Source organism: Periplaneta americana, chromosome 3 (genome assembly GCF_040183065.1).
Source record: "Periplaneta americana isolate PAMFEO1 chromosome 3, P.americana_PAMFEO1_priV1, whole genome shotgun sequence".
In the NCBI taxonomy this organism is placed as follows: domain Eukaryota; kingdom Metazoa; phylum Arthropoda; class Insecta; order Blattodea; family Blattidae; genus Periplaneta; species Periplaneta americana.
In genome coordinates, this window is record NC_091119.1 from 59,579,687 (window position 1) to 59,594,991 (window position 15,305).

The window sequence follows — 15,305 nt, forward strand, 5'->3', positions numbered from 1 at the left end:
CAATAACACCAAGACAACGCAGTAAACGTCAGCCAATAACACCAAGACAACGTGGTAGAAACCCTGAAGCTTATCCACACACCATGTACACCAGCCGCGGAAGCCTACGCGAACACTTATTTTATATGAAGCCTTTCATGGTGTATTTTGGGAAAGCTATTGAATTAATTCCCAATATGCTCAGTCAGTTTAAGAGAGGAATGTATTATGATAATAAATGATTAAAAGAATTTTAGTTTTGTACTTTAAATGTACAGAAATTTGATCCAAACCAATGGAAGTTTTCGTTTTGCAAAGGAATTTTAAACCTTGCTGCACTGTGACAATACTGTAAAGCTGTCTTGACAGATGCAGCTCGCGTATGTAAGGAATAGATGGGACGAGAAAAAGAACGTAACACAATTGCTTTTAAATATGGCTTGGGAAATTTATATGTATGTGTATGTATTTATTTACACTGCAAATGGGTATATACCCAGTAGCAGTGGTAACTAATTACACTCAATAATGACAATTAATAATAAGCACAATTAATAAAAAATACAATAACAAATTAATAGTAATATAATAATAATAATACTGGGAGCATCCAAATTAAATGAAGCACGATCACTTAAAATAACATTTAAAGTCTAATTTGTATCTTAACCCTAAGTTCGAACGAAAACCCACCAGTATATGTTCGTACCTGCACAAGTACCTTTCAGCACTACACTCATTACGCTGGCAACTCACTGCACTCGAATTACTACACATTTCACTGATTCTATCCTGATTTCACTAACACTTCAAAAACATTTCACTGTTCAAATACTTTGCACTGCCACTATAAACTATACTGTAAAGCTTCACTGTCAGAAACACACTTCACTTACACAACACACTTCACTGATACAACACACTTCGATTCACTGATACAACATTTCAAATAACAAAATATCAATTACACCCTTTAAATAGTATGTCTAATATACTACCGTCTATTAGTAAAGTCCTTAAGCCTATTTTAAATACATTTTTCGTTATTGGTAAAGCCTTTAGTAAGTCTGCAGGTAAAGCATTCCAGTCCCTGATAGTATGATTGAGAAAAGAAAACTTTCCAGTCTCCGTCCTCTGTCTTCTTTCCCTCAATTTATATGAGTGGTCATTTCTTGAAGAGTAATTTGGCGGCTGCAACCTATTTTTTATTTCTCTCCAGGCCGGCTCACCTCTGTATATTTGGAACATAGCGCATAATCGAATTCGCGTTCTGTCCGTGAGTGTGTCCCATTTAATGGTGAATTATTACGACGACACTTGAGAGCCTGTTTTTTTTTTATCTTTTCCAGTGCCTTAATATGTTCTAATTTGATTTCTGTATGTAAGTTTACTGCTTACTACTTTGAAAATTAAAGTGGGAGGTAATTATTTCTAACTGGCTGAAGAAAATGCTCATACTACAACAAAAGGAGATTTTTAAATCATTAATTACATTTGTATAATGTATAATAAGCTTTTCTTATTTGCTGTGTTCACTGAATATATCATTAAAATTAATCAAAGAATTTGAAAATAAAATTGTTCATACATCAGCATTATAAACAGTCTTTGTCATTAGTGAAAATCGCGCTTAATATGCCACATTATCATACTAGTGCCATAAAATATTACCATGACAACTAAAACGTCATGAATTCTATTAAGAAGGCATAACTTGTATTATAAAGTTAACATTATGAAACAATTTGCCACTGCTATAATATTTAATACAGTATATCAAATTTGTTATAGCAACCTCTTTTTTCATGGATCATGACATCAAGCTACACATACATCATTACAAATCTGATGTCGTTTCTTTATTAATATTCTTTTATAATACTATCTTACAAAAAAAATTGCATATGAAACTAATTTATAATATTATACAATTATTACCTTCATACCTTCAGTTCATAACATTTATTTATGTAATAAACTATAACGTTATACACTTGTTTCATATTACTATTTTAATTTTGTTTGGGACTTCAATGTGAAATAAGCATTTCGTATTTTTATTTTTTCCTTTAGAGTTTTAAATGTCTTAAAATTTTGTTTTTATAACGTGAAATATGCATCATTACTGTCCATGATCTCTAGAATATTCATTTGAAATGGGAATGTATAAATATTTCTTAATCTTATCCATTTAGTTTGAAAGAAGCGTGTCTTATTGCTTATGTTCTCTCAACATTTAATTAAAATTAGTTTTATAGAGTTTATTTAAAATTGTCCAAGATTTTGTTTAACTTGAAAGAAAGAGTGTTCATTCTCCGTTATCGAACACAGTTTAAACACAAAAATTAAATGGTATAATATCATGTGTATTTTTTCTTACGAGTTTAAATACAATGTATGTTGTGGCATGATGACATTGACCTTCAACAACCCAGATGGAGGGGTTGTTCAGAGCAACACAACTCCCAGCTGGTTGTAGGGCACAGTATTGCAAATTCTCATAATTCATGTATTTTAAAATGCATGTTTTTTGGAAAACTATTCAAAATATAGCAAAATGACATTTGACTTTTTTGTTGCTCTTTACTCAAGGAATCACCCACCAGAATTATTGACATTACTTACGGTTCATTCTGTATATAGATTCTTTTTGTATACTGTAATTTGTTTTTCTCCTTAATTCCTGTATATCACTACTGTCGTCTGTCTTTCTAAGCAATAATTATTAATTACTCATATAAAATTAAATTATTGTCTTGTTACTTGCCACATCTGTGACAGAGTAGACAGAATTTTTTGGACTCTAAAAAATGATTCTATTCCAAACCATATTGATAAATGAAATCTTTTAAATTAATTTATTTTGTCTCATTCTTATTTAGTCAAAACACTAATTTGATCGAAATAATAATCAGTGTGTAAAAGGAATTCGGTCAACATCCATTATAACCTCGTAAGTGAAAACTGAGAAAATATATTAATATTTTATACTGAAAATTGGCAGTCATGTAAGGAAATCCTTAAATTAATTTTCTACCATTCAATGATTAATTGAACATATATATATTACGTCTGATAGAGATAGGTATTATCAGTCGTTATATCCCACTTGACGATATGTGTCAGGAAGAACAATTGTTTGTACACATCTGATGTCTGATTAGTATAAAATGTTTCTAGTCATTGATGTGTGCAGTGGAGGTGGAAAGGAACTGGCCGACCTAGCCTGTTATCTCCTGGCTTAGTTGCCTCATGAATGATGCCTTAATGGTGTCACTTATGAGGTTCAGATCTGTCTTTGAACAATTGACTAAACAATACATTTATGACAGTAGTATGGAAAAGATGTGTATCTATCGCATCTGTTAAAAAGGAATGGCTGTTACCTAGACTGTAATACAACATAGAAAATGAAGTATTAATGAACATAGTAGGTTTGATGTAGTTTAAACATTTTCTTGTTTAAATGTATACAATCCACTAGCCCTTCGCAGTCTGCTGTATGGCAGTGAATTTTGAACACACTGACAAAGATAACAACAGGTTGAAAGAAATTAGAGTATACACTGATGGGTATTATAAAAAAAAAAGAGAGAATATTTGAACATAGAACGTGTAATTAAAAAACTCGAAAAAATAATTGGATACAGTTAAAAGGAAACAAAAGAAAAGCCTCAAATTTGTAATGGGTTGCAAATTAAAGGTGCAGGTAAAAAAGATCTTGGAAAAGATTATTCACTAAGGCTGAAACAGGTCTGCTAGGGCCTTTGTTGTGGTTAATGGTGATTGTGATGATGCAAGTTTTTGGTTGTCTAATGATTAAATTCCTTGCTTTAGGGTCTAAGCATAATGGTTTTAGTTATGGGTTACGAACTTTTAAGGGTTATGAAAGTTGTTGACAATAACTTCAAAAAGGAAGTAAAACCAATAGTCTCGTGTTATGGAGCTACTGACGTAAAATAACTCTGACACATACAAAATTGCTGCTTATCTGTTACTTATGCATGTGTAATATTGGCTCAATTCTCAGAAGAGTCAGAGAAGTGGAGTTATATCTCCTTCTCAAAGATATATCCCTTGTGTTTCTTTTTTGAGTTGTCTTATACTGTAAACTTGCGCCATGCTGACCACATGACTACGAAGTCACATACTTGTGAATATGTGATGATACATACGAATACAGCTGTACCAGGCAGTCTAAGAGACGAATACTAACCATTAGGATGTATTATTAATCAAAAAGCATTCATTTTGCATATACGTAGAGAATTTATTTTCGTACAAAATTATTATTGAATGTGCAAGTTGCAGAAAGAATGATAATTCCCTGCTGATTATTGTCAGCATCGTTTTTTATGATGATTATTTCCATTGACCTGGATCTTGATAGGTACGCCATTTTCCTTCTTGCTTTCCAATGTAGGCTTGTTGTATCTTGTGTACTTTGCCTGACTTTACTGAGGGTGCTGCAGTGAAGTAGGTGTTCTGCATTGACGTTTTTTTTATATAGTAATACCGTCACTGCCCAAAGTTACAGTGAAACAGTAGTTCAAAGAATAGCAATATGCAGACCTCATAATGTGAACTGGCTCTAAGGAAGACAATATTTCCGTGTATTAAGTTACTCCATTGGCGGAAAGTTTGTTTGATTGAGGCTGCTGTCACTGAAGGCAATTATGAATGAATCCATTTTGTAAAATATATTTTTTTGATACTAAAATGTTCACTTAAATTATTGATTAAATACGACACTTCAGGTTTATCTGATTTTTATTGTAAGCCATAACTTCACCTTTGAAAATGTTAGTTTTTGTGGCAGCACACATCACTATACTAAACTCTGTCTGCTATCTTCTGTATTCAGTCTATACCACCATTTAAGGAAAAGTTATAACAATGTGGAATATGTTGTCATACTGCTGTATTCTATCTTTTGCAGAAATCATTAGTTTAGTTCTAAAAACATTAAAACAATGATGACCAATATACACAATTAGATAAGCAAAAAAAAAAAAAAATGCGTTTATAAGAAAAGCTCCTGGATATTCAATATCAACTTGATTCAAACTGATCAGCATAAATGTAAAAATTTTCTATAGATATGCTCATTCAATAAAGATATGCAAGTGCATGAACTTCTGCGGCTTAATTGTGATTAAAATTAATGTGCCTGCATGTCACCATTTCAGTCAAAATTGTAATTATTTAAGTGTGTAAAATAATACAAATTAAAATATGTTTTTCAATTTGAACAGGTTCAATGACATCAGTGTAGCCATCCGTACAAAATGTGTGCAGTATTCAATGCATTTTCTTCTAAACCATCCTGAGTTGCGTCGCGACATCACTGAAACGTTAAAGATGAGACAGCACGACTCCGAGGAGAATGTTCGTTATGAAGTAGTGATGGCGATAGTCACAACAGCAAGACGTGACTTCGAAGTTGTGTCAGATAGTGAGGACCTTCTTGAATTTGTCAAGGAGAGGACACTTGATAAAAAGGTTAATATCTGGTGTTATTTGTACAAGATTTGTGTTTCTGGTGCCATGTGTGTGTGTGTGTGTGTGTGTGCGCGCTTATGTGTGAGAGTTATTTATAGTGCACAAGCTGGCTGTGGGACAGTTCTATTCAAGTTTTTCAGTTTCCTTTGCAATTCTTAATACATTTTCACTGTTTTTCAGTTTCCTTTGCAGTTCTTAATCCATTATTCACTGTATTATCTCATAAAATCTGAAGACCATAGATTTAAACTTCTCAATGAACTATTAACCTTATGTATAGAGTGGACAGTTTGCTTTTATGAATTTCTATATATACTTCAATTAACACAGATCTTTATGAAAATCACTATATTTGTGTCATACTGACAAAAAGAGGATACATATTTTGATGTCCCTGTTTCGGATAAAAGCTTTCTTTTTACCCAACGGCAAGTACTTCACTTTGCATCATTCACACAAGCGTCCCCATCTGTGAGTGACATGCTGAAGTTATAGTTCTTTTTTTCACTTCATGTGTTGCCTTCAGTGCCTCACATGGAGCTGAACTACACAGCACTGGATGATTATTATTATTATTATTATTATTATTATTATTATCATTATTATTATCATTATCATCCGAGCAGTGGTGGAATGCCAGTAGGTTTGAAATGGGAATACCCTGCAAAAACTTACTTTCTTTCCACCACAAATTTCACTTGGACCATCCACACCTGTGAAGTAATGGTTAGCGAGTCTGATTGCAAAACCAGGTGGCCCAGGTTCGAATCCCAGTCGGGGCAAGTTACCTGTTTGAGGTTTTTTCCAGAGTTTTCCCTCAACCCAATATGAGCAAATGTTGGGTACAGTCGGAGGCACCAATTTTGGCAGATGACCTCGATGACATTTCCAGTAGGCGAGCCAATATTGTTTGTGTAAACTGCGAGAATGAGATGCAATAACATTCTGAGTCGTTCATATTTTCATAACAGCAGCTCATATCAATTATCCTTATTATGAAACACACCACTGTATAGTCCTACTCAAAGAATACCTTTAATAAATGTAAATGACTTCCGTTCGCAATGATTTTACAATACGTCTCCTACATTTTCTAAATTAAATTAATTCTTAATTAAAAGGAAAAAGCATTGCATTGCGCATATATATATATATATATATATATATATATATATATATATATATATATAAATAAATAATCCTATCCTTACCAGATCAGTATACAAGATTTGTCCAGTAATAATCTAGGGATCTTCTACTGGTGGTGCGACAATTCAAGTTAATAAAATTACGATTCTTCTTAATAATCAAAATATAATTTGGTTAATTGGGTAAAATTACATGCTGCGGAAGTTAGATTTATATAAGAGTATAATAAATAGGATTGTAATGGATATTACAAGGGCAATAATTTCTTCAATCACACATTATGAATAGAACAGAGAAGAAAGCATTTTAAAATATTCGAAATCGTACAAAATATCGGAGAAACCAATTTTCCCTGCACAAATTGCACCAATTGAAAAATATAATTACCATTCACAATAAATACTGTATTTTATGGATTCTAAAAAGTTGTTTATTAATCTAGAGGTATTGGCTGATGACTATACTAAGTTCCAGCACAACATTCATTCAGAATATGTAGAAATTACACTTTGGATTTTACTAAATGTATAGGCCTACTATCACATGGTGTTACATACCCCCGTAAATACTATACATGTGTTACCTATGCGATATCCGATGTTTAATTTTTTAAAATATAATTCGTAGTACTGAAGCTGTCATATTGAATTTGCACAAATTGTATTATTCGTAATTTTCGTCTCGAAAACCCCTAGGTTATCTAATTTAATTTTTCAACATTTTTGTCCCACTCCACCACTTTAGGGACAAAGTCGGACTAAATAATACCTTATTCGTATTCTGTGATCGCAAAGATCCCCAGATATCGACTTTCATCGAGATCGGATGACATGAGATTTCTCACTCCCTTCTGCCTTTTCATCAGTACCTTAGGATATGGTATTTAAGAAATCTAAGAATGTTTAACCAATATTATAGAGAGTAACCTTCATTTTAAATTTTACGTCTCTAGTTAAATATAGTTTAGTGAATTTTTAAAATCGTCGACTTCTTTCTCTCTCCTCTCTGCTCGGAAGTTAAAAAAAAAAATAAAAAAAAAACACCTGAAGTTATTTCAAGGGAGTAGCCTACATGAAATTGAATTTTTTTACTTTCCTTATACATTTTAGAAACAATTCTGAGAGATAAGATGAATAGTCTAACCCAATTTTATGAGTGAATCTTTGTTTTAAATTTAAAGGCTGCACGTCTGCTGGTTAAAAAAAATAAATCGGTATAATTATTTTGATCATTACTGCCTCCCATTTTCCATCCCTTAATGTTCGTATTTTGTAAAACTCGGTCTTATCTATTGACTAAGGATTAACATATTTCCATATATATAACAGATTATATTTCCATTTCGTACAGTATTCTGGTCACGAGACATAATCATATAAGTTACTTTGTCTTTTCGGGATTTACTACCAAACCTATCGCTTTATTTGCTTCAAGTAAAATTTCCGTGTTTTCCCTAATCGTTTGTGGAGTTTTTCCTAACATATTCACGTCATCCGCATAGACAAAAAGCTGATGTAACCCGTTCAATTCCAAACCCTCTCTGTTATCCTGAACTTTCCTAATGGCATATTCTAGAGTGAAGTTAAAAAGTAAAGGTGATAGTGCATCTCCTTGCTTTAGCCCGCAGTGAATTGGAAAAGCATCAGATAGAAACTGGCCTATACGGACTCTGCTGTAAGTTTCATTGAAACACATTTTAATTAATCGAACTAGTTTCTTGGGAATATCAAAGACACATATAGACTACTGTAATATTTGTTTAGTTTTTGGAGGTGACTGTCCAGAGTGCATAAATACTCGGGTGTGCATGTTTACTCTTATGTCCTACCCATTCCACTGCGACAGAGATAACAGCTGATCTTGCAGCGGTGTGGAACTCGCTCTCCAGTTCACATTAAGAAAATCCATCTGCCAAAATCCCTGGCACGAACTATAACTATCGGCGCTGGACTCCGGACTTATTTCACTGGCATTATCACCTTCATCTCATTCAGACGCTATGTAACCCAAGATGTTGATACAGCGTCGTAAAATAATCAAACTGAATCCACTTGGATCCAGTGGCATTCGAACCTGGACTACCAGCATGGACAGCCAACACACTATTCAGTTAACAGTGTTAATTATGTAAACTAAGTAAAAGAAAGCCAAATATAAATCTCAAAGATGATTGAGTTATTGGCAGCGAAAGTTTCGGTGTGCCATATTTTTAGTTAATGTACAATCAGCACAAATAAGATTGGGCACACTCTTTATACTTCAAATGACATAGTCCCAATGCTGTATACACTCTGCGTCCATTTAAAAAGAAAATGGCGTGGTCTTAGAGTGAGGGGACCAGTACTCTACTCATGGGTTTAAGTTATGGCTGCTGATCTGAGAAAATGAAGTAAACAGCAGCCTCGAGACTACATTTCAGTCTGTACCCAAAAAGAATAAGGCCACCGGCATAGTTCAGTCGGTCTGCCAATCCAGAGTTGCACTCAGGCACAGGTTCGATTCCCGCTTAGGCTGATTACCTTGTTGGGTTTTTACTGAGGTTTTCTCCAACCATAAGGCAAGTGTCAAGTAATCTATGATGAATCCTCGGCCTCATCTTGCCAAATATCATCTCGCTATCACCAATTCCATCAATGCTAAATAACTTCGTAGTTGATACAGCGTCGTTAAATAACCAAGTAAAAAAATGACAACAAAGTATGAGTAACTATTCAGTCTACCTTTCTGGAGCTCTTGAAACTGATAGGATGTAATAGAAATAATGTTGTTCAGATAATCCCCTGTGAGGGCGAGTTTTTCCTAAATGCCCAGAACCATGGACCAGAGTCTTTTTTTTGTTGCCAGGTCAGCATTTTCAGAAAGTTTTCTTCTTTAAGCTCCAGGCATTTTCAGTGAGATTCAATTTTTGACTCCCAAGCGAACCATTGTTGAAACACCAATAAGTATGCACTGGATGATTATCCTACTGGAAATGAATACACTGTCCTTTGGGATAAGATTTCACCTATGGCCAAAATTAACCAAAGCCAAACTTCTTTGTATAGCATAGCATTGAGAGCCTTCAGGAATATCAACAGCATCCTGGCACAGTGGAAAGTCGTCTAACCCCAACAATGAATACCAACACGTATATAGATTCATACCTAATATTGGTTGCATAGCATGCGGATCAGCCTGTCATTTGAGTGGAGACTGTGACTTCATTGATAAGATTACATGACTTTATTGTCAAACGCCTGGCATTAGAACAACAACAACATCCTCACTGGCATATCTGTTGCATATACAAGACAATCAAATTTTGAGCATCTGTCAATGACACTTTTCTAGTGACAACATGACTTTTAAGTCCACCATTCCCAAGTCGTTTCCAGTTAACTTGCATGCAATCCTGAAAGAAAGACAAAGTCTTTAATCTAACATCAGTTTGAAAATGATTCTCCCGAATCTGTGCTGGTTCTGGACTCTTCATTTTGTTTCTTATTTGAGATGCGAGAGTAGCCTGCAGAGTACTTTTTTGCTACCTGATCATTCTCCCAATAAAGCTTTGCCCTTTCCCTATTTGTAGAATTGGCAATGCCTGCCCTAACACCAACCAGTCTCCATAGCAGAAAATCCTGCACAGCTGACTTCTTGTTGACCACCGTCATTTGAGAAATGTATGATTATAAACAAAATAATGGTGCCATCTATTGGCAAAACAGGAAGTGATACTTAGATGCATTTTTTTTCATAATTCAATAATATCTACTACATAGACCAGCAAAAATTGGAAAAGCAAAAGTGAAAAGACTAATAAAAAAGTGGGTCCACATGAGTCAACTTTTAGCGAATGTGGCATAAGTCAGCATTCAATTAAACACAGCGTAGAGTGTGAGTGGCAGAGAAGGCAATGACTGACACACAGCCAGGGTTCCAGATCAGTAAGAATATCATACCAACCTTGAACTGAATTTGAATTTGAGGGAGGGGATACTATGACCCACCACTGCGGCCTTATTAGATCTATTGCACTAACCCTCAAGCTAGGCGCATTCACAAACCAACATCGACTGCTCTCACTGAGATTTTCTGCATACTTAGGTTTCAAGCTAGAAATCCCTGTTGTCCCTAGGCCTGGCTTCTCCGTATGTCACTAGCCAGCATTTGGGGAATGCTATGAAATAATGACAGAATAATGTAGATGCCTAATTGGGGAAATGGGAGAGTCCCGAGAAAAACCGCAACTGCGACCTTGTTTTGCCACAAGTGTCATTATGGAGTAATGATGGATTGTTCACAAACGAACTGACTCTTTTGAATGACTCTCCTTTAAGCTGGTAACTAGCTAGCTCATTGAGAGCTGGTCGTTCGCAAGGCACTTCCAGCTCCTTCAGCTTGCGACTCGCAAACAGCACACAGATCGTGTCATGATTCCCACTCTCGAGTAACCAGTGGCATTCATTGCATGATCACGTGACATCTGCAGTTACATAGAAACTTTGAGAAAGATAGAGAAGGAATAACCTTGGAGAGACCAAGCCGATAGCAGACAGATATGGAACCAATATTATGCTACTTTCGATTGACTGACGTATAGAAAAAAAATGCGTGTAATTTTGTATAATGTTTATGTTGCTGGTTTTGTTTTTTCGTCTATTTTTTAACTTAATATGACTGTGCCTGTTACTCTTCTGATTCCTAATGTCATTAGACTATTATTGAAACAGTTTCGACATGTTATGCAGGCAGCTGAACCAGCTCTTGTATGATGTCATTCGCGAGCTATCTAGCCACTCATGAACGAACGAGCTGGCAACCAGTTCACTAACAAACTGACTCTTTTGAATGACTCTCTCTTGAGAGTGTGAGCAGACGAGATACCTCACGTCAGAGAGTTGGTTGGAGCCATCACTACTATGGAGCAATCTTTAAAAATATCATATTTTACATGTTTTTAAAGATCCTCCCTGTTGGAACCAGTGATTTAGATTATATTAATGTGCTGCGGGATTTTAAATTACAACCTTAATATGCCACTTTAAAAGGTTGAAAGATGTTGACATAGATATTAAAAAACACACACAAAGAAATTTTTTTTTATTTGGTTATTTAACGACGCTATATCAATTACTGGGTTATTTAGCATTGATGCAATTGATGATAGCAAGATTGTATATGGCGACATAAGGCCGAGGATTCGCCATAGATTACCCAACATTCACTTTATGGTTGGCAAAAACCTCGGAATAAACTCAACTAGGTAATCAACCCAAATGAAAATCGAACCCATACCCTAAAGCAATTCCGGATCAGCAGACAAGTGCACTATCACCTGAGCTAAGTTGGTGGTTAAATGAATATTAAATCCAGACATTTGAGATGGGCAGGGCATGTAGCACATATGGGTGAATTCAGAAATGCGTATAGAGCATTAGTTGGGACACCTGAGGGAAAAGGACCTTTGAGGAAGCAGAGACTTTGATGGGAGGATAATATTAAAATGGATTTGAGGGAGCTGGAATGTCATGCTAGGGACTGGATTAGTCTTGCTCAGAATAGGAACTGATGGTGGGCTTATGTGACAGCAGTAATGAACCTCCAGGTTCTCTAAAAGTCATTTAAGGGCTGCCAAATAAGGCAGAGTATTCTACACATTTGATATGAGCCATTGAGAGCAGAAGTGTTGTAAGTCAAAAATGGATAATGAGGATTAAAGTAAACATTCTGTAAAATAAAGCGCAAAGTGCCAATTAATATTAAATTTATTTAAACTATTAGTAATCAGTGGATAGCATGAAGGACATATTAATTGCTACTTTGCGCTGTATTTTACTGAATTTTTCACTTTAAACCTCATTACACAATTTTGACTACACAACTTCTGCTCTGAACGGCTCATAACAAGAACGATAAAGAACAAAAAGTGGAAATAGATAAAGTTAACAACTTTTTTTTTGCGTAGAATTGAAAATTTATTTGCGATTTCTTAGAAGTGTTAATGATTCATATAAATTCATGCGGACAATTTCCTTTGTTATCTCTTTCTTCAGACTAAAACAGAACCATACTTGGGGATAAATAATGAGAAATGGTACCACGAGTTCTGACCATGAGACTGATCTTGTAAAGCTTGAAATTTATAGGAATTGATGGTAAAGTTTCGCTATCTATTACGGAAAAACAGAAAAAAAAAACACTATCTTTTTATTACAAAATCTATAACATTTTGGTTTCAGTTTAAAAATTCTTTACACAACAATTTTAGGACTTCAAGATTTGTACACAAATTACCTTATGGAATTAACATGCTCCTAAATGTTTTGGAAATGGAGCAAAATAGAAAGATATTTTTTTTCTGTGAAAACTTGACTGTTGGAGGACACAAATATACTCCAGAAATTGATTCTTGTTATGAAGTCAGACAGTTCTATTATTATGCAGAGTCTCTTTTTACACCAGGGACAACTCATTTTGTATATGCAAATGAATTTCGAAAATGCTACTCGTTATTAACAACTTTTTCTAAAACAGTTCACCTTCACAGTACTGTAGATTACTTGAAAAGTGAGTGATACACTTAGAATCTCATTCTTCTTCACTTAGACTCGTGTCCCTGATTTTGACTTTGAGTTTGAGATAGCATCCTCCATCTGTCACAGTTCTCCAGCTATTCTTTTCCACTACTTCTTGCCATAGTTTTCCTCTTTTTTCATCATCCCTCTTTGGTAATCTCTCTTCACCCATCCTCATAACATGCCCACCTATTATAAACCACAAATATCTTTTAATATCCCATCAATTTTGAATACCAATTTTCGTGACTGGTATAATAATATTTGAAGGAATTAGAATCTATAGTATGACTGCTTTATGAGAATTTATGCAAAGTTTTTTATAAACTTAAACTATACTTAAACGAGACATTTTATAAATTAAATGAGGTATATAACTTTTCAATAGTATAATGAAGTGCCTTTTGTGTTTAGTTCCAAAGACCAAAGTTCAGCATCTTATTTGGGTACATAGTAAGTGATCTTATTTATTTATGATGTCTTTTCAGTGATAATTAAAAAAAAAAAAAAAAAAAAAAGTTACTTTGAAATGCATAAAATATATAAGAAGGTATGTGTCATCTTCATGACACGGATATTTTTTGTTTATTCAAAATAATCAAGTGATATAAATCTTTGTTCGATCTTTTGCAGTATCAGGCATATCAAAATGTACTTATTTGAATAAATATGTATAAACTGCTATGACACATGAGTATTTACTGATTCTATCACATGCATTGAGATTCTAGTGTATCATATAGCTCAATTCTATCTGGCATAAAATGGTTAAAATTGCAAATTCTTTTCACTTTTTGTGTTCTTTTACTAATGTAATTAATCAAGAGGTTAGGATAGCTTACAGCAGTAAAATTTTGGAAATATAATGAAAATTAGTATGTGTAAAACACTGTCCTTCTGCTATATGAAAAAAATATTTTTTTACGATTAAAAAAATTATTTACTTTTTTTTTCTTCCTTTCCAAAATTCGTTTCACTGTGCAGTGATGAAGGGTTTCCCACATAACTAAAAAACTATCCAACATTCTGTGATGAAAATCTTTGTGTGTATTTATGCATGCCATATCTACAATATGATGCAAGATCACTTCTCTGCCTTTGATAGATCGTCTCATAAAAAATAAATTCTTTTAAAAAATGGTCAAATATTAGTATTTTCTTTTAACACAACAAAAATATTATTTATTGAGAAATGTAGTTGAAAGAGCATGATATTGTAAACATGAGTTTCAACAATAAAACAAAAGAGAGAAAACATGACAGAATTAAGAAGTTTATGAGTTATGAGGGAAATGCTTCATCACTGCACAGTGAACTGCCACCATTTTGAATTTTGAAAAAAGAAATATAAATAATTTTTTTTTAAATCGTAAAGATATATATTTTTTTCATATATTAGAAGGACAGTGTTTTATACATACCAATTTTCATTATTGTACAAGATAATAGTAATGGGGGAAAAAATATTGGGTATTTCCAAAAATTTTACTGCTGTAAGCTGTACCTAACCCCTTAAGGCAGGTTAATTCAAAATGTTCTTGGATTTCCAGCCAGGTAATAAGTTGATCAGCCACCGATGTTTCGAGGATGTTCATCTTCCTTGTCTTCAGGGTTAACTAGTAATTAGGGGGATACCTTGCTCATTATCTTACTCCCCCTAATTACCAGTTAACCCTGAAGACGAGGAAGATGAGCATCCCTGAAATGTTGGTGGATCACGAACTTATCACCTGGCTGGAAGCCCGAGAACATTTTGAATTATCATGTCACCAGGAAAGCTTCGGCATTTATTTTAAGGCAGGTTGTTATTGTGTGACTTTGTTTTTCTGAAAGAGTCAAATTCCTTATACATCCATTCATTAGTTAATTTCTTGGATCCCAATATCTCTGATTTTACATGCAGCTGGACAGTTCTCTTGATAGTCCCTATCCACTCCTTCCTTTTGGTCGCAACTGTCTTAGAAAATATTATGGACTGAGAATAATAGACATAAGAAATATTTTTGGGTAATCGTACATTTAAGGGGTGTAAATTCTAGGAGATATTTTAATACTCATACATACAAAATCACAGTAGGTAATACATGGAACTCACTCTGAAAAATAAAATGGTGCAAAAAA

General features: G+C 34.0%; 1 protein-coding gene across 6 annotated transcripts in view; it reads left to right on the forward strand.

Annotated features, from left to right (window-relative positions):
* Positions 1-15,305, forward strand: part of pds5 (cohesin associated factor B pds5) — a 121,227-nt gene that overhangs the window by 25,073 nt on the left and 80,849 nt on the right. For all 6 annotated transcript variants that reach the window (XM_069820576.1, XM_069820579.1, XM_069820575.1 and 3 more), the window contains exon 7: positions 5,235-5,481. In XM_069820576.1, coding sequence (XP_069676677.1) covers positions 5,235-5,481 — 247 coding nt within the window. The remainder of the gene's footprint in view (positions 1-5,234; positions 5,482-15,305) is intronic.